Source organism: Mercurialis annua, linkage group LG6, assembly GCF_937616625.2.
Source record: "Mercurialis annua linkage group LG6, ddMerAnnu1.2, whole genome shotgun sequence".
In the NCBI taxonomy this organism is placed as follows: domain Eukaryota; kingdom Viridiplantae; phylum Streptophyta; class Magnoliopsida; order Malpighiales; family Euphorbiaceae; genus Mercurialis; species Mercurialis annua.
In genome coordinates this window covers 41,706,776-41,729,793 of record NC_065575.1, presented here as the reverse complement: position 1 = coordinate 41,729,793, position 23,018 = coordinate 41,706,776, and the positions used below count along the sequence as shown (strand labels likewise).

Genomic DNA, 23,018 nt, shown 5'->3' with positions numbered 1-23,018 from the left:
AAACTATTGAAGATGCTATAACATTACCACTGCAACTGAATTAAATTTATTACTAGGATGATGATTTAAATTTAACTTAAAATATTAAATAATTGTACATTATTTTATGATAGTTAAATATATTTTTAAATTTTCAAAGTAGATTTTAATAATTTAACTCATTTTAAGTTAGTTAAATTTTTTAACTCAAGTTTTTCTATTAAGACATTTTTTAGAAGAAAAAAAAAGGTACAATATGTTAGCCATTTTTATATTTTATTTTATTTAGTATTGCCAACCTTATATTTTATTTTACTTAGTAGTGGATATCAAGGGAAGTATAAGGATAATTTTAGGATCCCAACAAGTTTTATAAAAATTCGAGGACGAATTTTTATAAGAGGGGAAGAACGTAATACCCCAAAATGTTTAATTATCTAATTGGGCCACGTGTCCAGTTTGGATTCGCCCGAGTGGCGTTATCCGAAAGTTTTTCGATAAGATTAAGATAAATAAGTTTTACCAGGTCGGTTTTGGAAAAGATTATTGCGGAGAATTTAATATTATATTTTCAATTCTAAAAATAGAATTGGAATTAAAAGGAAAAATGTCAAGAAAAGCCCAAAATAAAGTACAGGGACCAAAGTGGTAATTTAGCCACTATGTGTCGAAAATAGAAATTGTATTTGACGGGAAAGTATTAATATCGAGCTTCGTATTATTTATTAGTTATAAATAATACATATAAGTTATAATTTAAGAATTTATTGATTTAGTTATGGACTAAATTGTACGAAAGAAAAGTTCGAAAGATAAATTGTAATAAAGAAAGAAAAGAGGGACCAAAACGAACTTTTAGCCATTCAATATATGAAACTAAATTTGAAAGAAGAATAATCAGAAGGAAAAAGAAGAAGCCAGAAGCTTCAACCGATTACGATCGTTTCGCCGCCGTTTCTCCGTTCGACGTCCGATTCGAGCGATTTTCGCGGCGATCTCTTCATAATCTCGTCCTCTATCGATCCTAAGCTTCCTTTTGAGGTACAATTATTGAGATTTGGTGCTAAATTCGAAATAATGGGCTGTTTTGAGTTAGGATTGAGTTTGGATTGAAATTTGATGTTTTTGAAGTTATTTTAGCGTTTTAAGAAAAACCGAGACATGGGTTTTGAAGGTGAGAGCGTTCGGAGCACGTCGGGGTGGTTGGAGACCCCGGAAATCGAATTTCCGGGGCCGTGCACCCTGCTAGGTGCACCAACGTGCACCACCATGGTGCACGAACGTGCACTTGGTTGCATGATCGTGCACCCACCGAAGGGCACGCCCGTACACCCCAACTCGTACCTACGTGTATATGACACATATTTGATTTAGAAATTCGGCGTAATCAAGTAATTTGACTCTAAAGGACGGATTTTGGACTTTAAGAATTATAGTCTCGAGCTAAACTCGACGTTTTCGATAGTCAACAATAATGAAAAACGCTAAGTATGTTATACGATTCTCGAGAATGAGAAGCGGTATTCGCTAAGTCGTCGATACGACTAAAGTTATCAAATATGTAAATAAGAATAAAAACGAAACTAAACCCTAAAACTTAGAAGTATAATACGTGTAAAGGTACGAGTTTCACGTCTAACTATTAAACGATTTGTCAGACGTGTCAGCGAGTAGTGGGGTCAATAGACGTGGACTAGCGAGGGCATACTATCAGATCGACCACATCATTACTTGGATAGCGGTCACAGTGAGTTGCACTTTACTTTCGTGTATTATATATTAAAGTTATTTTATATAGATAGTTATACTGTTTATACGCGTCGCATGTTATATGATTTGATTTATGTTATATATTTCTATCAAGTACATGTACGAGAACTAGTATGCGATCCGAAGAAACTAGCTACCTATTGGGTGTCAATAGGCTGTGTGATCACCAGTATCGAGTCAGTCTAGTGTGTTGCATATGAGAAATGATTTGATATACACACGTATGATATGATACGACATGATATAAGCATGAATTTCGAAGTCAGATAATGAATTTGATACGAGCGAGAACTCGGTTACGGTGTAACCTGAGTCCCGTATCTAGTGAGTTGGACTCACACTTTGGGATTAAGAGATAGGTCGCGATCGACGAGGTAGAGTGTGAGCACTCCCGAGTCGGACTATCTGGATCAGTATGATTTGATTATTCGAAAGTTGTGTCGCATGCTAGGATATTAGTTTCGTACGGATCAAATACCTGTTTATATATTTTACTTTTATATTATTGTTTCCTTGAAATGTGATGCTGTGTTTTTATAATAATACTGTTAGTAAATGCAAACTCACTCAGTATTTTCCCAAATACTGACCACTCACCTTGATGTCTTCAGGTACTTAGCATGTGGACTTAGCTAGAGGCCAATTTTCAAGTCCAGAAGTCAGTTGTGTATGTATAGTTTCTGACTTCTGTGAATGCTGCAGTAGTGGTCCCGCGTTGACAGAGTCGTAGCCTGGACAGCAGTACATTTTGATTGTACATATTACTTGCTGTCTTGTTTATACGTTTTGATAGGCTATGTGTTTTATGTTTTATTCACGGTCCCAGATGCCGGTGATATGTTGTGTTTCACTAACTGATGTATATAGTACCGCGAGGCCAGTTTGTACAGGGTACGGTAACTAGAGCCCGCGAGGTTTTTAAACAATTAATGTGAATATTTGTTTATGTGTTATATATGTATATTTGCTTCCGTTGTGTTATGTTATTTGTTTATTTTTTAAAAAAATTAATAGTGATTTAAGGCTTGCTACGGGTTCCGGAGCTACCACTCCCGTTCCCTAGTGCCGGTTGCGGCTCAATATTTTGGGTCGTGACAATATCCCTCATTTTCTTTCTTAATTTCTGCTGCTACAGGTGGATCTAAATTCACAGTTTGTTATATTATTAGTGGTGTGATGGAGTCATCGGAATCGGAATTGGAAATTGCAGCGGTTGTTGTAGATGATGCGGCGGGTGTTGTTGATGATTACAAAATAAAGAGAGCAAAAATTATCCGCCGCTGTTAGAGGCTGGTTGCATCGGCGGCGCATTAGCTTCACAGTCAGTCTTGATAGCAGTTTGGTTGAGTAACAGTGTTGTTAAAGAGTATAAAGTTTTAAATTTAATTTACTCACACCTGATCCTTTCTCTATTTGAATCCAATCAAGAGTTGGATTGATATTTCATGATGTAGGATTTCTATCCAACGGTTTCTTAGATAGAGGTAATAATTTTCTAAAAAAAAAACAATAGAGGTAATCAATTATTTTTAAAAATAGAGATAAACTTTAAACATAGAAATAAGTTGATAGTAATTTTAAAGTTAGAAGAAGGTTAAACTCAGTTATTGAAAAATCATGTATAAATTAGAAAGGGTTAATGTTATCATATAGCACAATCTTTCACTCTTGTTTTGATTTAAGCACATAATAGTATAAAACGTCTCAACTAATAGCACACCATTTCATTAAAATGACATATATAGTATAAATGTATACAACGAAACACAACAACGTCGTTCTCAACAAATCAAAATTATTGTTTGAAACCTATCATGAAACAAAATAAATTTGGAGAGGTATTGTTTTTGGAATTTTTGATGCGTTGATTTTTTTGAAAACAATAACTTTTATATAATTTCATAACTCCTCTTTCATTACTCTTATCGAAGGAGACATATTGTTACAACCTATTAAATCATATGGTATAAAATTTGAAAAGTTAATAAAAATTGCAAAATAAGACTTATGCGATGCTAATTATTTTATCTCTACATTCACGTGCGCACGTCGAGTGCACATCTATTGTCTTTGAAGTCGGTTGATTGATTTGTGAGCTTTTATACTCGCTAGCTTATAAATAAACAAATGAGCAATTCACTAAAGCAACTCAATAATATAAATATAATCAAGTTTTATTTTGTATTATTTGTGTAAATAATATTTTTTTAAGGGCTTTTTAGATAATATCAAAAAAGATAAAATATTTTTAAAAATACTACTTTAAAGTTTTTTTTGATAAATACAACATATATTTTTTTTTACAAAAATGGTTTTTGTTATTTTCAAAAATATTTTTTTTAATCTCAAAAATACGATTTTGGTTACTCAGCAGTATACTAACACCGTTGGTTAATCAACAAATAAAATTATTACAAATTCAAACCTTCATTTTTATTAAACTAGTTGAAAATTCTATTACAAATCCCTCCGCCTTCATCACCGTAAAAACAACCGTCAAATAAAACCTAAATCGTCTTTTTTAAAATCTAAAATTATTAATTAACCATTTGTTAACCAAACAAGGTACTAAAAACAAGGTCATTGGTGTACAATTAGTACACCATTGATTAACTAGCAACAAACATAATGTTCACAAACTGTTTACTAATAATTTTATTAATAATATATTCAAAATAAAAATTACAGGTTAGCTAATGGTTATCCAATGTTAATCATTGGTTATCCAACATCCAAAAATATTACAATTCTCACAAGTATTTCTTCAAACACCTAAAGTGCAACATGTTGTGCAACATAAAAAAATCGAACCACGAACATAAAATTCAGCAACTGTTCACTAATGATTTTATTAATGATATATTCAAAATAAAAATTACAGGTTACCTAACGGTTTAACCAATGTTAACTATTGATTGCACCCAAAAAATATTACAATTTTCACAAATATTTCTTCAAACACCTAGAGTGCAACATGCTGTGCAACACAAAAAAATCGAACCACCATTACATCAACACCATCGTTCACTAAAGAAAAATAAGAAATGGATTAAACAACACACAAAATATTAATTCGATTTTAGATCTGAAAAGGACTTGAAGTAGTCTATCTAATCTAAAAAGATGATTTGTCTTTAATTATTTCTTACAGCGGTTGTCGGCTAGTTAACACGTATACTTCACCCAATCAACGTTTTTTCTGTTTCGAAAACGTGTCAGACACTTGGCATTACGTATACAAAATTTTAATTTTTATAACATAGAAAATATTAAAATACTGTTTTACTACCGTGTTCAAGTATTCCATTTTTTCATATTTGTGTATGTGGTACCGTGGTAATTGGTGGCGATGGTGGTTAAGAATGTACATTAAAAATGGAAAAGTTTTTTTTAACTAGTTTATTTTTATTTTTAATTTATTTTCCTTTGTCACATATGTATTTTAATATACAACTGTACATTCAATTCAGCATCAATAATATTTTTCTTTTTCTTTTTAGTAAGATAGATCTATTATATGTTAGGGGGTGTTTGATAATCCAATTTATTACTTAAATTAATGTATTAAGCACTTAATTGTTTTAAGTTGGTTTGATAACTGAATAATGTTCGACTTAACTTATTCAGTTAAGTCAAAAACCACTTAAAATAATAAGTCAAAAATTTTGACTTATTTTTTTTACTGAACACATTAAATTATAAAGTATCAATTTTATTATTGAATAAACTTTATATTTTTATTATTCTCAATTATTATCCACCAATAAAAATATTTTATCTCACATATATTAATTTTTTTATTTTTTTAAATATCATAATGAGCTTATATACTTAGATCAACACTTAAAATTATAAAATATTATATTTTTAATTATAAATATTATATTTTTTATCTTTATTTTCCTTTTTAAAATCTATATGACATTTATTTAATATTTTTGTTCTTATAGTTGGACTTCCGTTTGTAACACACAACATTTATTATAAGTTTTAAATGACTTTTTGAAATTGCAAAAATTAATATTTTCATTCTAAGGACTAATTTTTAAGATGAAGGGGGATATTATTATAATCTTTAAGGACTAATTATCAACATATGCAAATAAAGTTTATGATTTATTTTTATGATATATGTAATATCCATAAATTTTTTTAATATTATTTATTTTTAAGAATTTAAATAACATATAATCTATACTTAATAATTTATTTTTAAAATAATAAATATTCAGAGATTTAATATGTAAATATAATAATTTTCAGTAATTACAGTTATCAAACAGACTTATTTAATTCAGCACTTAAAAAAATCAGTAATTATCATTTTCAGCATTTATAATTCAGCACTTAATTTTCAGCACTTAATTTTCAGTTTTATCAAACGCCACCTTAATCATTAACGAGGTTAGCGGGGTTTAATTATGTTTAAATGTCTGTTAATTTGGTGTTATGATCCTGAGTTACAAAAAAGTAAGGGTTGTTACTGAGTTTCTAAAAACATTAAGGTCATACCTGCACCTTTTCCCTGAATAATTCTCAATACGGTTTACCCTAACAGTCACAACTCACAAGCGCTGCCCCGCCCAAGTATTTACCCTTCTGAGCAAAACCAATTCTGTTCCGAACAGAAGCTACCAAAATCCAAAGCCCGAACCTCAAAATGTTGCGCCGCTCTGTTTTATCAAACCTTGCCACGGCGGCGGCACGCCGTTTCTCAACCATAGCTGCAGCGGAGAACGCCGCCGCAAGTGGCGGAGGTGGAGGAGATACGCTAGGAAGAAGACTGTTCAGCTTAGTGTACAAAAAACGCAGTGCTGTAATTGCAATACATCAGTGGAAAGAAGAGGGGCGTAAGGTGCAAAAATATCAGCTTAATCGAATCGTTCGAGAGCTTCGAAAATTAAAGCGTCACAAACACGCACTCGAGGTCAAAATTTTAATTTTTTAGAAAATTTAACTTCAATTTTTATTATTTCTCATAAATTGTTCATGTTTAGGTTTGTGAATGGATGAGACAAGAGCATGATTTAAAGCTATTACCAGGTGATTATGCTGTGCATTTAGATTTAATCGCTAAAGTTCGCGGTTTAATTAGTGCAGAGAAATTTTTTGAGGATCTGCCTGATGAAATGAGAAGCTGGCAAACTTGTTCAGCACTTTTACACTCTTATAGTAAGTCTCAAGATATTGATAAAGCCGAAGCTTTAATGGATAAAATGCGCGAATGTAGTTTCTTAAAGAACGCGTTGCCTTATAATCATATGATCACTCTTTATATTTCTAATGGAGATTTTGATAAGGTTAAAGTGGTAATTAAGGAGTTAATGAAAAATACGAAGCCGGATATTGTAACTTTTAACTTGTGGTTGCGTGCTTGTGCTTCGCTGAATGATGTGGAGGCTGCGAAGAAAGTGTTTTTGGAGTTGAAGAAGTCGGAAGTAGAGCCGGATTGGATAACTTTTAGTACGTTATGTAATTTATATGTGAAAAACAAACTGCTTGATGATGCAGGTTCTGCTTTAAAAGAAATGGAGAAACGGGCTTGGAGGAAAAATCGACTTGCTTATTCTTCGCTGATTAGTTTGTATACGAATATGGGGGATAAGGATGGGGTGAATAGAATTTGGAGTAAGATGAAGTCTTTGTTTCGTAAAATGAGTGATGCGGAATATACTTGTATGCTGGCTTCACTTGTGAAACTTGAAGAGATTGAGAAGGCTGAGAGTCTTTATACTGAGTGGGAGTCGGTTTCTGGAACTGGCGATCCTCAGGTTGCTAATATACTGCTTGCAGCTTATATTAACCGAGACCAGATAGAAGAAGCTGTAAAATTTCACAATCGCATGGTGGAAAAAGGTGTCCGTACGTGTTATACTACTTGGGAGCTTCTTACGTGGGGAAATTTGAAAACAAAGCAGAGCGAAAAAGTGTTAGATTACTTTAAAAAGGCGATTAGTTGTGTTAAAACATGGAATCCGGATAAAAAGTTGGTTAGAGAAGTGTTTAAGATTTTGGAAGAGGAAGGGAATGCAGAAGGAGCAGAAGAATTTCTGGACGTGCTTAGGAATGGCGGCTATGTGAGTACGGAAGTTTATAATTCGGTTGTAAGGACATATGCGAAAGCAGGTAAAATGCCCTTGATTGTTGCGGAACGAATGGAGAAAGATAATGTAGAGCTAGATGAAGAAACACATAGGCTAATTAAAACAACGAGCAACATGTGTGTGAGTGAAGTCTCTAAGTTTGTGGCTTGACCAAGCTGAAAAAGTTTACTGTCGGTGGATTGGAATACGAGGAATTGGAGATTGAGTTCCGACATTACTTTTATTCAGTTGGCTATTTCCGGTATGAGTAGAAAGTGATGAATGAAGTTAATATAAGACTTCAATTGAAGAGTTTTGTTGAATTCCATGCTCATTTGTGTGCCTGTCTTTCTGCGCAAAATAAGATAAAACTTCAATTGGAGATACAGTTCTGACTTTACACTTATTCAGTTGGCTATTCTGAAGCTATTGCTAATCGAGAGTGACCAAGTTTTTGTTGGTTGAATTCTGGCATAGTTGCAGCTCAGAAAGAATTCTGGCATGGTAATTTCAACATTCAACTAGATTATGCGCAGATTTGATAATTTTCGGACTGAATTCATATCAGATGTCAGCTTGAAATTTGATAAATTTATGATTTAGGTAACCATATCAACTAAAATTTGAAGTGTAGTGATCTTAAATAACAACATAATGATCATTCAATGATTTTAAGCACTCCTTTTGTTACATTAAAGGGGAGGAGTAATACTGACGATCCGCTTGATCTGCTGAAGCCTAATTATTGGATCAGCATCTTCGATGAGATTTTAAAAAATTAGATCTATAAACTTTCAAATTTCTTAGATTTACATGAACTTGAATATAAAGTCCCAATGAACATTAAAAATTCTTGAATGATATAAAAAAAGCTTAAGGTCTGGAAAACTACCGACCTTTCAATTTTTTTTCAATTGCATCATCACCTTGTAATTTCTTCAATAGCACCCTATTTCGTATTTTTTGCTTTCAATCATAAATCATCAAATTAAACTCATTTATCGAGGACTTATTTGAATTTTTTTTAAGTTAAAGGACTTGTTTAAAAGTGTACAAGTAGAAAAAAGTATGATTTCACTTTTAAATTTAGTTTTTTTTGAAAATTTTCATCCTTATAGTAATCAAATAATCTAATTTTTTTAATTTAGAGTGCTATTGAAAGCCAAAAATACTAAATAGGGTGCTATTGAAAAAATTAAAAGGTGAGGGTGCTATTGAAATTTTTTTGAAAGATCGATAGTTTTTCAGACCTTAAGCCTATAAAAAATTAAACTACAAAAGAAAAATAAGACCATACAAGTTTATTCATACATGATAAAAATTCAAATCGATAGATAAACTTTTTAACAAAGAGAGTTATAGAACTAAAGAATAAAAATTGACGGAGGGAAGATGGTTTTTCGATTAAAACCACAAAAAACTATCTTTTCCACTTTTTAAAATTTGAAGATGAAAGAGATTTTGTTTTTTCTATAAAGAAAGGAGTAAAAATTTTAGAGAGAAAAAGTGCAAGTAGTTAACCAATATCAGCACATATTTTAGTGCTAGATAAGATAAACTAGCTAATGACACATGTATGCTTCAATATCTATGTTACCTACCTTTCTAAACCAAAACAAAAAATTCTAAACAAATTTGATTATTGATGGAGTGGTTAAGAAGAACAAGTACAAGCTGCTTTAAGGTCATACCTATTTATATCCATTTTAGAGTAATCAAAGTAATTAAATACTAATAATCACTAATTATTCACCACCTATGACCGGTTCAACTGACTAAACTAACTAGGGAAAACATAGAAAAATTACACTTTTGTACTTACTAATTAAGAACAAGTTTTTATTTAATTTGTGATTATGGAGTAGAAGGCATTTCTTGAACAAGTGACTGCAACAACCCTAATACAGAAAGGGGTTTACCCAACCCAACCCACCTCTCCACCTATAATTTGTTTCAAATAATTTCATTAAAAAATAATTATCATACTCATTTTTTTATTGACTAAAATGTCCTTTACCCATATCTTGTGTATATTATTTTTTTATGATGCCCCATTTTTTAATTTTTATCATATTTCATTTATTCTAAAGAATGAATTATCTGAACTATTATTTTTGATGTTTACTGCATCTAAATTGCTAGAATGTATAATTTTTTTAAAGGCAATCACTAAAAAATATTTATTTTTTTAACTTTTTTCATCTATAGTTGAGCCTTTGAAAATGTTAATTTGGTCTTTTTTTAATAATTAAGCACATGTCTATTGTATCTAACTAGATGTGCTTATATAAAAAAGAGAGATTTTTAGGTAGATTAAGTCCACCACGTCATTTGTAGACTAACCTATCACATTATGACACGCCATTAAAATAGTGGCACTATCGTAAATTTGTTTATTACCTTTTTACACTTTTAAATAGTAATATTACGATAGTACCATTATTTTAATGACGTGTCGTAATGTGATAGGTTTAGTCTACAGATGACGTGGTAGACTGAGTCTATCTAAAAATTTCTCTATAAAAAAAATTTCTTTCTTGAATAAATACTTTTAATTGTGGTCAACCATACAAATATTTTTAAGAAAGAATTTTTTTTTATAGAGAAATTTTTCATAAATGGATGTTTCTAAAAAGTTAAATATAAAGAAAAAAAAATCATTTTTCATAAAATTAAACTGATTTTAGGATTGAAATTGGTTGACCAAACAATTTTTCATGCACTAAAGTTTGAAACTTAGCAAATCCTCTAGTAATTACTAATTAGACATGATTTTGACTTTTGAATTTGAACAAAATCTAAAAAAGTAATTGGCCAAAAATTGCTTCAAGGAAAATTCTTACGTAAGAACTTCCCTTGCTTCAAATAAAAAAAAATCTAACCAGATTTTAAGAACCTTTCTTTTTATGAAAAAGAAAATCACATTGTTTACACTCAAAAATCAAAATATCTCTCACATTTGACATATCCAATCCAATTAGATTTTGGAAGAAAAAAGTAATAGTACTGATTAATGGACCCATATTGCTTAGAATGGAAATTAAGAAAAAAAATTAAGTCAAATATCTGAGATTTTGAACTAAATATTAACAGAGAATTCAAAGTCATATACGTTCCCACCTGTTGAATTTTTTTTTCTTAATTTTAGGCAAAAATTTAGCAACACTAATTAGAGTGATGAATTTGGTAAACTACTAAATTAAGAAGTACTAATAAAGAAAACAAAATAAAAAAAAAGTAGCAGAAGAAAACGTTTCTCTGTGTAATTCCACGATAATTAAGGTTAATTAACATTAATTAAAAATTCGTCAATCACACTCTCAAACACGCCGCGTCACCAAACAAGGCATGTTAAACGACGTAGTTTTATGAGAAATAAAGGGAAGTGATGAACAAGCGCTGAAGAAGAAAGTAGAGTAAGAGAAGTGGGGGCCACAAGATATCATTAATCTCTCTGTGTAAAAATCCACGTAAGTAAATTAGTTAAGTTGCAGGTTAGAAGTTGGAGCTTAAAAAGCCTCTCTAATCCTAATCTTCTCTGTGTATTTCTTCAAAACAAATTAAGAAATTTAAAACAAAATAACTTTCTCTCTCTAGCTCTAACTTTCTCTCTCTAGCTCTTCAATGGCGGGCCGTGTTAATGAAGAAGACGGAGGAGAAGTTGAAGTTGGGTTTGAAGAAGGAATTTCATGGCTGCCTTCACATGTTCTTGATGATGAAGTTATATGGCAAACTAATCATAAGGTCTTTATATTAATAATTTTTATTACCATTTTACATGTTGATTTTGTGTTTTGTTTCGTTAACTTTAATTATGTTTGTTAATTAATCATAGAAATGTTATGATGTTAATAAGAAGAACCAACAACTTCATCGCCAACAGTTTATTAATCATCCTAAATTGCCTCTACAGCCTCAACAACAACAACTGGTATGTATTTCTCTACTTTTTTTTTTTATTTTAAATAAATGCTATTGTAATTTTTTTAATAATTATATTGCACGGAAAGAAAAATTAAAAAGTGCAAATTATATTTTTTACGAGAATAAATTATAAAGCGAGTGAGAAATCATAGTAAAATGGTAACTTCGCTCTTAACATGCACAGTTTGATTTTTGCCATGATGAATTTAAAAATTTGAGAGACTGTACATTATATTAACAACTAGGTCATATGGCCTAGTAAAAAAAAATGTATGTAAAATTTAAAATCTCATTAAGTGTTTTTAGAAAAATATATGGTGAATATAATACTCGATAAGCTTTCCAAGTAGTATTGACTCCTTTTAGCTTTGCAATAGTGATCCATGCCCATGCAATTGCTGACAAGCTGGCTGTATTGTAAGCCATACTTTTAAAGAAAAAAGATATCTATCTATACAGCCACTTTGCAAATAGTAAAATCAGTGAACTTGCTAACAGTTAATGTGGGGTTGGTAATTTTACTTGGATTAAATTCAAATTAAATCATTGAGCTTTAACACAATAATTATAACACAATTTGCATCTTGACAATTTCTAACATGAATTATATTAGTTTTTTTTATAATTCGAAACACCCTGCAATTTTCGATGAGAAAAACGATGTCATGAACACCAAAATATCCAACTACCACATCAAAAAAAATTATTGAAAATTTACTAGAAATTTTGAATTAGAAAAAAATAATACACTACCAAATTTTAAAATTTAATGTTGTAGTTACAAAGCACACTAATGTTTTTTTTTTAATTAACCCATTTTATTTTCATTGATACATAATAATTGCTTGTCTTTTAAGATTTACAGCGTTTTCAGAATGTTGAAATGTTGCTATTAGATATTTAAAATAATTTTTCTTCTGATGGCAAGGAAACATTAATGTAACAGTTTGTTTCTTAGACCATTTTTCACCTATATTTTTTTGTATGTTCTGTCATCAGCCGTCAAAATATAACCAAAAACCTCAATCAAGAAGACGAAACCCTAATAATTGGGTATCAGGAGGATCAGGAATGCAAGCTATTTTCCTCGACTCTGGTAAACAATCATGCGGTACCGGAGTTTTTCTTCCGAGAAGAGCCGGCACAAATTTGCCACCTGCCAAAAAGCCAGGTACAACTATATGTTTCTCTATGAAACGACAAATGAAATGAATTAATCATAAATCTACAGTACAAAAGAGGCGTAACAATTCAAGTTAATTGAATTTTATGTCTGCTGTAATTCTGCAGCTTGCTCTCCCGTTCTTCTACCAGCACGCGTTGTTCAAGCTCTTAACCTCAATGTTCACGAAATAGGCCTCCAAGTATCACGTCGACAAGGTTTCCTTTACGAATTCTTACATGAACTTCACTTTTAAAGTATCGTATTGCTTGGATTTATTTGTAACCAGCAATTGTTATTTTCAAATGCAGATTCTAAGAATAACTCAAAAACTGGAGACTGCAATTTAGGCAGAAACAAAAATGGCAGAGATGCATCAACACATTGTTGTGTTGTGGTTTCGCAGAATGAAATTTTTTCACCTGAGTTACTTCTCCCGAAAGAATGGACATACTAGCTTCCGACGTTGTTACCATAAAAAAGCTGATAAAAGCAAAAAGATCATGTCAAGTTGTGCTGTTATACACCAATTAGTCTATTTGTACATGTAATATAAAATAATGACAGCACAAGATCTTCTCACCATTCATTTTATTTGTATTATCTTTATATTCATAATATCTGCATAAAAATATAATTGGAGGTAGAGCATTGAGTTATGTAGTTAATTTTATTTAATTGTCAAGAATCTAATAAATTGAGAAAAATTTGTCTTGAGTATATTTAATCCAGAATCTAATAAGTTGCATGATAACTGTGGAGCAGTATCTAATCTTTAGTTAATGATTTGAGAATTTACTAGCTAAATCAGTAAAATACCAGTAAGTGCTTTAAACCTATCAAAACTGGAACAGACCAAAAAATGCAGCATCAGCAAAGGTGAGCAGGTAAACAGCTGTATACAATGGCAAGGACTTCTTTTTTACTCTTCTGTTTGAGTTGCGCATGCTATTCCCTTAACAACATGCCGACATTGAAACCTGCAATTGATCAGAAAGATTATTTCAAGCCACAAGCATCTGAGAGCCTATGATATAAGCAACAAATATTAATGGATTCGGACCATCTCAGCCATAGTTGTTAAAGGCGATAGGTGCCCCTAAAGAGCAAAGACCTCATATAGCCCGAGGCGCTAGGTGCAAAAGAAGTTTCACGTCCAAGTGAATCTAGCCGCATAAATATAAAATGTTAATTTACCTATAACAAATATTATTATTATTTGCTATTTATTGCGCTGAGGTGGTCTCCTGAGGTTTTTCTCAAGCACAACACCTTCGCCTGATCTAGGGAGGCATACTTTTAACAACTATGATCAACATCCCTCAAAAATTAAAGATAAACACGTTTTATGTATAATATGTAAAAAAATTGTAGTGCTACCAATAAGACCAACATTTACATTTCAATTATTGTTTAAGCTCTCGGATTCTGAAAATGCACCACCCAATTCACAAATAAACAGATAGGACGTCCTTTGGAAATAAAACCTAACACTTGCGTAAAGATAAGCCTGATATCTACTATATAAGCATGTGGCAAAGCATTTGCTATGTTTTTCTTTGGAAAATATAGAGCTGTAAAGAACATTTTGAAGGACTGCAACTTTCATTTGATTCTTACAAATAACTCAGCAATCAGTCTATATGTGCATCAAATAATACAAGGGATTTCCCCTGAATTAGCAATGCAAAACAGCCGCTTCTATGTCTCATCAGATCTATATAAATAGCAAAGAATTCTAGCTCAGATGGCTTGCCAGTCCTAAGAGTAAAAGATCCAAGATGCAATTCTAAATTAGCATTTTATAACGCAAGTAACACGGCAATATTAGGGGAAGACTGATAAGACAAGCAACCTTGGCATTAGATATACCGGTTTAATTTAATGAATTATTTTTTATATTTATTGCGGATTGTACTTTCCCATCAAATCTCATTATTCTCATCACCGAAGCCATTAAATCTAGTCTATCCATTGTATAATTTTGGTTTGCAAATCTTAGTACAGTTTTAGAGAATAGAGGATTGTAAATGAATGATGAATTGAAGAAATAATAATCACATACCAGATTAACTCTTCTGATAGAGAATCCCTAAGGCTGATGGAACTGCTGTTTTGACGAGCACAATCAGGAGCATCCATTTGCAAACCTCGACTTTTGCACTTAACTCGCAATCTAACAGGCACAATCTGTCTCAAGAAGAAGAGTACTTCTATTATTTACAATTTACAAATTATAGAAATATGTGCATTCCTAGACAAATCCATCAAGCTTCTAATGTAAGGAAAATAAAACAAAAGTTTCCTAGTTATCGAGCTCCCATTTTCATTTTAAGTGCTGCATTTCGAGTATATCAGAAATTGCAAGGTAGAGTTTTAATTGGAAAATCTAGATATGACAATGAATGCAAAAAGTTAAAATATGCTTGCATTAAACAAATCATAAAGAGAGCTTAGTGAATTGATAAATAGAACACTATTTGATGACATATAAATTTCTCTAAATTTAAAGTGCTTAAGTTATTTATTCTTGTAAGGTACCTCCAATATCAAATATACAATCTAATCAATTGTTAACGCAAATTAGATAATATAACAGAAATTGTACTTGATATTAAAGAAGGAACCATTTTTTACGTGGATATAAAGTCGAAGTTCATTACAACAGCCTATAAAATCTAAGGATGCAAATATAATTACATATGCAATTAAAGAAATTACCTTTTTGCTATATTTGAAGTCACGCTTTGGGAGAAAATGCAGGGGCAGATTAAAAGAGGATGGGGCTTTAACCAACAGAAACAGCTTACTAGGACCTAGATAAGGAAACAGAAACACCAAACCGAAGTAAGAAAAAATACGAAAAAGGAAATCTAATACGAATTCAATTGAACGCTTCTATTACAAATTCGTCCTGAAAATAATTAAAAATAAACAGAATGTACATGTATTTTAAATACCTGGGTAGGAACCCGAGCCAGCACCATTCGTAATCAGCGCTCGAACTGCCTAATAAACCCCAATTCCAAATCTTTTCAGTTGTTTTTAACTAATTAAACTTAATGTAAAAATTAACAAAAAAGATTAAAAAGAAACCTTTCTTGCAAGAGCTTCTGCTGCTTTATTTGTAGTGAAATCAGTTGAAGCAGATAAAACAGAGTTACTTCCATGTAAAAAGCTCAACTCATAAACATGTAACGGCCGTAACGGAGTAGCCCCAAGAATTAAAATAAAACTCTCAATCTTAGGATTTTCACTAATTATAAGCTTTAAAGCAGTTTCAATTCCGCTAATTGCATTCATCAATTTCTCAAATCGCTGAATCCCAAGTCTAACCTCTCTCCTTCTGCTAATCTGTTGTCTCCTAATCGACGCCTTAGCTTCAGTTTGTTCAGCAGCAGCCGTCGTCATCTCGTTATATTCCTGCTTTAAACTGTCGAATTCGAGGGTTAAATCCTGCAAAACGCTGCCGTATAAGAGGAATAAATAGTAGTTAGAAATGAATTGAAAACCTAATAAGTATTTTGATTGAAATTTGAAGAAGAATTTACGCAGGGATTTGCTGGTGCATGTAGAGGATGAAGCCGAGAATGTTTTTGATGACGTGAAAGATAATTGAATTGTCGAGAGAGTCTGTTGTGTTAGTCTCGATTGCTGTGTAGCATTCAGTCTCTGAGCTTCCTTCTCCTTCCATGGTCGTCGCTTTTTGCTTCTTTTGAAAAATACAGAGCGAGAGATTTTGATTTTTCTAATTAATTTGAATTGCAATTGGGCAGTCTGGCCGCCAAAAATAAACTCAGTTTGAAATAATTTTATTTTCTCCATATTTTATTTTATTAAAATTATATAAATAGTGTAATAAAATTAGAAGCTCAACAAATTCTTGAAATAGCAGAAAAGCTGAAGGTAGGAGATAAACAATTGAAGCAAATCTAGCTTGAATTCGAGTTGGAGTTTGAGTCTAAAAAATTATCACAGCTTGAATTTGAACTCTTAAATAAAATCCGAGTATTGTATTTTAGAGTGTTTTGACTCGACGCGAATCAATCACATCCCTAATAATTGTTTCGTGTTTGTGTGTTAGGGTGATCGTGTTTCATTGATATTGAGTCGAGCTTGACTTCGAGCTATTTGAATTAATTATCGAGTTGAATTCAAACATCAAAATAAGCTTGCAAACCTAATCGAACTTTAATTAATCGACTTTTTTTACTCTTTATAACTATATAAATTTACAATAATATTTTTGTTTTTATATTAAAATTCATTTTCTAAATATTCAAGTCAAATTGAACATGAGTTATAATTATTCTATCTGAGTTCAAACTTCTAAAATAAAATTTATTGAATTTGAATCGAATTTTGAATTTTAAATTTTAAAATCATGTGTAACCTGAACCAAAGAATATCTCGACCCAATTACCCTTAGAGATACCACCATCGAGGGATTTCATTAAAGCCCTCACACAACTATTTTTAATTTTTTTGATACATTTCAAAATTATTCAAAATCTATTTTTAAAATCACACTTCCAAAAATACCAATTTCTCAAAAAAATTATTGAAAAAAAACAAGTCATAATACGTATTAGAATTAACTGTACACTGAATGAAGAGTAGTTCTTGCCTAGTATAAATTGCAAACCAAGTAAATTTGTTCAAAAGAAAGGCGGCAGAGTTTAATGTACTGCAAAAGCAAAATGCTAGGGCTAATTTTAATTCCCACCAGCTATCTAGCCATCCAAAATTTTTACATCGCACAATTTCATCTTTACATCACTACGCAGTCAACTTAAATGAGTTCTGTATTTCCTGCCCTATTCCTTGCTAGACTATGCCCTTGAGCTGTTACCGGTTCATGACACGACAACGCCTGAAACATGACTACCCTTTCCTTTGTAAGACCTACAAGGCTACAAGCTTTAAGCTTTACACGAGGCTTCAGAATCTGCTCTGTTGCATCATTGGTCAACTGAATGCTAAGAAAACATCTAATTGTCAGCAACTGTTCCCACAAACAATACTACCGGCGTGTATAGCTAGAGAAGTTGCATCGACAGTCAATTAAATGAACATTAATTTTTCAATGAAAAGACAAATTCTTACATGGGAAGGAGGAATACGGCCTCATCAGATCTAATGTTATACACCGTATCGCTTTAGAGCTTTGCTTAAACTTGGCATGACATTATAAGCTTGATAAGATCTTCTTAGGTCAATAATGGAACCCACCTGGACGAATAAATGTAGAAGATTAGTAAAATGATACTGCAAGATAGTAAAACTGGCAGTTCTTCTGTGTCGTGAGCTTTGATTATAAAATAATTTAGACAAATTACTGAAGTTATGCATGTCTGTTACCATGTATACTTTCTAATGATATAACTATGTTTGCAATGACAGCAGCAACTATTTAGCACACTGCATTCCCAAGGAAAACACGTATGCATTGCATTCTGTTTCCTGTGATCCCACTTCTATGCAACTCTTACTCAATTGAGGTAAGTCGTTACTAAAAACTATCCTAAATTATGATGAAATAGAAGAGTAATGATACTTACAATAATCAAAACTGATGTAAACCCAATTGAAAATCCTTCATTGATTTGACGCAAGTTGTGGTCGAGTATGGTTGATGTAGTTGCCAAAATACTCAGCAATAAACCTCCTGCAAGATTACGCACATCCCCAAAAAAAGTTAGCTTAAAGCTGCAAATTGTATTTGGGCAAGTACATTCAGATGCATAACATACCCCAAAAACGTGTTGATGCCTGGATCTTCGTTAGGTACTCAATGGTAGCTTTCCCAGGTTTTACATTTGGTATCCTGGCACCCATCTTGTTCAAATAGTCTGCAATCTCCTTTGGCAAGTTGGCCTGGCCAGAAGCAGCAATTACACACACTTAGAGAGAAGAAGCAATTCAAACTACAACTGGAACTTATAAATAGTTCAGTCAAATTTCAGAGACTAGTACCATGACAATAACAGGTTTATATAATTACGTGAATAGTTTTCCCACATAGATGAACAGGTAACATTGAACTGCCAAGATCACTAATTACTAAAAGATTAGACAACAGTGTCAGAAACTAATGGATCAAAAATAGTCTGCTAATCCATTTTTCCTAAGAAAAGCTTCAGATCTATTATGGTGCATATACCCTACTATATATGAATGTGGTTCACACAGACATGGCTGAGGTACTAGGTCGGAAAGAGATTAAAGTTACTACAAGTGTTATTCAGAAGAAAAATTCCCTAAAAAGAGCCTAAAATACATGGTTCATATGGCTTCACATATATCTACTTTAAATTCCGTGACAGAAAATTTCTACAAAGTTTCTATCACATAATTTCAATTCAAAAAGAATCCAAACAAGGTTGATAAGGTACTTACTATGTCGAATATGTTGAACAAAAAGACAAAAAATCCATAGATTGAATAGTAGACCCACGGTGCCGCACCAAGAGATGTTTCAGGGTTCAATGCCTCTTTGACATGCTCCCAGAAAGGTGAACCAAGAATGCTGCCATCCATGATATGTCGTGTTAGAAAATTTCAAGAAGACTACTCATAACTCATAATTTGGGAGAGAACAGCTAGTAATTGATATTTATGTTGTAGTTGGCACTTGGCACCAAAATAGCATACAAATTTGAAGACCTTAAAAGCATTACAAGCTCTCAAAAACACAGAATTATACCAAGTGTATAGGAAAATATATTATATTGAAATTAGTGAATTACCCTGCAAGAATACTGGGAATTGCTAAGAGATAAGTCGTAGTGAGAACTGGCTGCATTCCTGATGGATTAATGTTGAAAGGGATATAGGGCTCCACTTCAGTCATAGGAGTATCATCCCTGATCAAAACAAAAAAAATAACTGGATGTGTTATTTACCCATATCATCAATTAAAGCATCAGTATAAGAGATTAAAATGTGAAGTAAAACAAAGTTTCATCCAGTGGTATCGGATTAGCACTTTGTCAAATTACTAGTCATGGTAAAGTTGCTAAAGCTAAAGCAAATATCATAAGATTATCCAGTTCCAGTATTCAAGGGGAAAAGAATAAATCGATCACAACAGTCTGGAAAAGAATTAATTTGCAGAGTGAGGATGACATTACCTTGCAGCTGAAGCAAGCTTAAAACCATAATACTGCAGCTTTATCTTCCTGCAACCTTCAGTCACAACAACTGCCCACATAGTGACCATAGTAAAAACACCCAAAACAGCCATGACATATGGTAACCAACTAACAGCACCTCCTACAAATATCAGAAAATCAAGTCACAAACATTTTGCCTAATACTTTCATTGACAAGATAATATCAAATTTCTCTCTCCAACACGAAAAAAAGGACAGCTTTTAGGAGTAGTAAGCAGTAATCACAATCAGCTGGCTGGAACAAAGACGCAATAGCGCTGCAAATTCTGCTCCATGTATGTGAGCTTAAGTGTGTTCTCCAAACTTAATAATATTATGCATAGTATACTTACTCTTGCCATGTAGTTGAGTTGAATTTCATAATGGGCTTAATAATCAAAGAATAAAAACTGAATGCTGCCTACTATCTCCGCAAAGAAGAATAATCAACAACCAATTTATGATTTGGACAATCTGTTTTCACATACCTGAGAGTTGGCACAACATCTTGTATAATGTATCTGTGTAGCCCGTCAGAATTCCCACACATATGATTAGAGATGAGCCTTGACCTAAGACATGCAAAAAGGAAGTTACAGTCATAAGTGAAAGAAGTGCCAATTCTTTTGGTATAAATTAAAATCACTGAAAATTTTGTTTTAAGTTTTAAGGTTCTCCTTGTCCTAAATAAGCGAACAAGTCAGACAACCAACAATTATACACCAGCAAGCCAAAAATAAGACGCAAATATGTCAACAGAAGGAAGAAAGGAATTACCAAATCCAGATTCTGATATTGTATCACAAATCCAAGTCACTGTCATAGCACCAGATACCAATAAGAGAGCTGTCACCATCACATGCTTGACCCTGCAAAAGGGTGACATATTGTATAAAGGAAACACACATCTTTTAAGCATTACCTTAATCCATTTTGAAGGTGCAGAATATAAGCAAACGGGATCAGAGCAGCAATACAAATTAAGCATAACATTAGTAAAACTAGCAGACACGACAAGAATCAAATGGAAAGATACAATTATGATACAGACATATAGAATGACAATTTCCAAACATGATCTATGAAAGAAAGAACAATAATTAGAAGAATGAGATTTATATAGACTGTGCATAGAGACTCTAATAATTCCTATTAAAGTTTATTTTATAGGAGGCACTGATGAAGAAAATAAGAGGAAAAAAAGATTCATGCTCAGACTCTTCTTTTACTACCTGTGAGTGGCTGCATAAATTGAATACGGAAGTGAATAACACGCAATTACCACAGCTTCTAACATTGCAAAGCCAAGAGAGAGCCACCATCTGCAATGAATTGAAACACAGTTTATATGTAAGCTTCAATATAGTTGGTTGATTGCAAATAATGATCAATGCAACAATCAGTAGCACAAGACTTGTCTCACTGCTTGAGATGAATAACAAGACACACATATAACTCTTAATCTTCTCATTGCCATCTAAGCCTTCTTTTCGCAGCTTTACCAGGGATGGAAGAACATGGCACAGCACCTGTGAATCCAGTTGAAAATCAGCCAAAATGTAAGAGAGAAAAAGAAAGGAAACATGAAAAAGAGAAATCAGTAGCCATATGAAATCTGCAAATAATATAGAGAAACTGAAGAAGGAAAAGCCTCAAACAGTTTTTAGCTGTATTTCAACAAAAAACACGAGCATTTAAGCAAGAATATAAAAGGTGAAAGAAAAAGCATCTCAAAAATTAAAAGTTCACATGGATAATCCAATAAAATCTTATAGACAAGCAAAGCTTCATCATGAAGCGGGTATTACCCTTATACCAAAATGTCTCAGTATATTTTCCATTATACACAAATTGGTCATATTTCATATACAAATATACAAATGACCAAATGAATAAAATATCAAGGCATACCAAATGAATAAAATATTAAGGCACATCATTTCGCAACTAAAGCCTATGTTACTTGGCTGAAGAGAGCAACAAACCTGCATAACTATAGATGCTAATATCTGAGGGCTAATTCCAAGCTGAAATAAGGACAGTTTAAGCTCTGCAGTTAAATCACCAAGTTCATCTGCCAGAACAGGGAGCATGGTTAGTCACAAGAACAGATAAAAAAAATCATTTACATTAGAAAAACAAAAAAACAGCAAAGTATTGTATAGTCACAGTTTTTTCCATCAAGCATAACTCACCAACAGAACCCGAGATAAAGCTAAGGTAATCCTGAGGTATCAATCTTCTATCAAATCCAGGCAAAGGAATATAATAACCAACACGACTGATTACAATCAGTACTGCCGTCACAAACAACCTCCGTCTAATCTCGCTCTTGAAAAACGATTCAGCAGCATTATTAAGAACCGAGCTTATCCGCACAAAATCCAGAAACCTATTTCGAAACATTTTAGGTCTCGACAGCAAATCACTACTCGTACTGTCACTATTTACACTAGCACCATTCAAACTGCGAAAATCACGAGCATTATTATTAGCACGAAGCGCTATAGCTTCTTCTGCAGACACCGGCTCCGCACTCGTACAATCACTCTGACGCTGATGATCAGGTGAAGAAGAACTGATGGAGAATTTCTTAATTGTTCTTAAAATAAAAGGTCGTCTTCCTCTTGTTGATTCTGTGTAGAAATTGATGTTCAGAGGCATACAAGCTTTCTTATACAGAGGACGGCACAGTTGCAAATTACGTTCATAGTAACAACTACCTGTAAAAAATTCAATTCTAATTAAAATCAAGAACATACACACACAAAAACCTAATTTGTTTTACCTCTAATTTTAGCCGGTCTGACCCCAAACAGTTGAGGATTGAACCGGAGCGTGGCTTCCATCGTCGGCGGCGAGTTCGGCGCTAAATCTTTTCACTTCAAATATCTCATATTATATCCAAATGCGCGCATTTTTATTGTATTTTCTGTTTCCTATAAA

The 23,018-nt window shown here is 32.4% G+C and overlaps 4 protein-coding genes across 10 annotated transcripts; 2 read left to right on the top strand and 2 right to left on the bottom strand.

The window, feature by feature from the left end:
• The first annotated feature begins 6,277 nt into the window (after positions 1–6,277).
• LOC126653800 (pentatricopeptide repeat-containing protein At4g02820, mitochondrial) lies at positions 6,278–8,510 on the top strand. Its single transcript, XM_050347736.2, has 2 exons — positions 6,278–6,676; positions 6,747–8,510. The coding sequence occupies exons 1-2, from the start codon at positions 6,410–6,412 to the stop codon at positions 8,001–8,003; spliced, it is 1,524 nt and encodes a 507-aa protein (XP_050203693.1). The 5' UTR covers positions 6,278–6,409; the 3' UTR covers positions 8,004–8,510.
• Positions 8,511–11,362: 2,852 nt separating this feature from the next.
• Positions 11,363–13,638, top strand: LOC126654074 (uncharacterized). Its single transcript, XM_050348120.2, has 5 exons — positions 11,363–11,576; positions 11,668–11,763; positions 12,756–12,927; positions 13,047–13,136; positions 13,230–13,638. Exons 1-5 carry the CDS (start codon positions 11,457–11,459, stop codon positions 13,373–13,375), a joined length of 624 nt encoding a protein of 207 aa, XP_050204077.1. The 5' UTR covers positions 11,363–11,456; the 3' UTR covers positions 13,376–13,638.
• LOC126654073 (uncharacterized) lies at positions 12,941–16,729 on the bottom strand. 5 transcript variants are annotated; one of them, XM_050348114.2, is made up of 8 exons: positions 16,470–16,729; positions 16,015–16,384; positions 15,879–15,927; positions 15,640–15,734; positions 14,984–15,108; positions 13,738–13,898; positions 13,502–13,539; positions 12,941–13,401 (listed from the first exon to the last, which is right to left on the bottom strand). In XM_050348114.2, exons 1-6 carry the CDS (start codon positions 16,610–16,612, stop codon positions 13,841–13,843), a joined length of 840 nt encoding a protein of 279 aa, XP_050204071.1. In that variant the 5' UTR covers positions 16,613–16,729; the 3' UTR covers positions 12,941–13,401; positions 13,502–13,539; positions 13,738–13,840. The 5 variants fall into 5 exon arrangements, with proteins under 5 accessions (XP_050204071.1, XP_050204072.1, XP_050204075.1 ...); XM_050348115.2 differs by having other exon boundaries at positions 13,775–13,898; XM_050348118.2 differs by having other exon boundaries at positions 16,015–16,374; positions 16,470–16,552.
• A 795-nt stretch (positions 16,730–17,524) lies between these two features.
• LOC126686214 (preprotein translocase subunit SCY2, chloroplastic) lies at positions 17,525–23,007 on the bottom strand. Of its 3 annotated transcripts, none has more exons than XM_050380259.2 (14): positions 22,861–23,007; positions 22,268–22,795; positions 22,058–22,146; positions 21,522–21,601; positions 21,305–21,394; positions 20,850–20,941; positions 20,561–20,644; positions 20,052–20,193; positions 19,668–19,784; positions 19,318–19,447; positions 18,672–18,795; positions 18,480–18,586; positions 18,025–18,150; positions 17,525–17,897 (listed from the first exon to the last, which is right to left on the bottom strand). In XM_050380259.2, exons 1-13 carry the CDS (start codon positions 22,919–22,921, stop codon positions 18,061–18,063), a joined length of 1,734 nt encoding a protein of 577 aa, XP_050236216.1. In that variant the 5' UTR covers positions 22,922–23,007; the 3' UTR covers positions 17,525–17,897; positions 18,025–18,060. The 3 variants fall into 3 exon arrangements, with proteins under 3 accessions (XP_050236216.1, XP_050236217.1, XP_050236218.1); XM_050380260.2 differs by having other exon boundaries at positions 17,525–17,890; XM_050380261.2 differs by having other exon boundaries at positions 20,052–20,121.
• Between the last annotated feature and the right edge of the window lie 11 nt (positions 23,008–23,018).

Coding starts and splice junctions, on each gene's coding strand:
- LOC126686214 (XM_050380259.2), bottom strand. CDS start 22,921: ATGGAAGCCACGCTCCGGTTCAATCCTCAACTGTTTGGGGTCAGACCG. Junction 21,395..21,521: donor GAGAAGATTAAGAGTTATAT/GTGTGTCTTGTT, acceptor AATTCATTGCAG/ATGGTGGCTCTCTCTTGGCT. Junction 19,448..19,667: donor ATTCCCAGTATTCTTGCAGG/GTAATTCACTAA, acceptor CATGGATGGCAG/CATTCTTGGTTCACCTTTCT.
- LOC126653800 (XM_050347736.2), top strand. CDS start 6,410: ATGTTGCGCCGCTCTGTTTTATCAAACCTTGCCACGGCGGCGGCACGC. Junction 6,677..6,746: donor GTCACAAACACGCACTCGAG/GTCAAAATTTTA, acceptor GTTCATGTTTAG/GTTTGTGAATGGATGAGACA.
- LOC126654073 (XM_050348114.2), bottom strand. CDS start 16,612: ATGGAAGGAGAAGGAAGCTCAGAGACTGAATGCTACACAGCAATCGAG. Junction 15,928..16,014: donor CAGAAGCTCTTGCAAGAAAG/GTTTCTTTTTAA, acceptor GGGGTTTATTAG/GCAGTTCGAGCGCTGATTAC. Junction 15,109..15,639: donor ACTTCAAATATAGCAAAAAG/GTAATTTCTTTA, acceptor TTCTTGAGACAG/ATTGTGCCTGTTAGATTGCG.
- LOC126654074 (XM_050348120.2), top strand. CDS start 11,457: ATGGCGGGCCGTGTTAATGAAGAAGACGGAGGAGAAGTTGAAGTTGGG. Junction 12,928..13,046: donor GCCACCTGCCAAAAAGCCAG/GTACAACTATAT, acceptor GTAATTCTGCAG/CTTGCTCTCCCGTTCTTCTA. Junction 13,137..13,229: donor CCAAGTATCACGTCGACAAG/GTTTCCTTTACG, acceptor TTTCAAATGCAG/ATTCTAAGAATAACTCAAAA.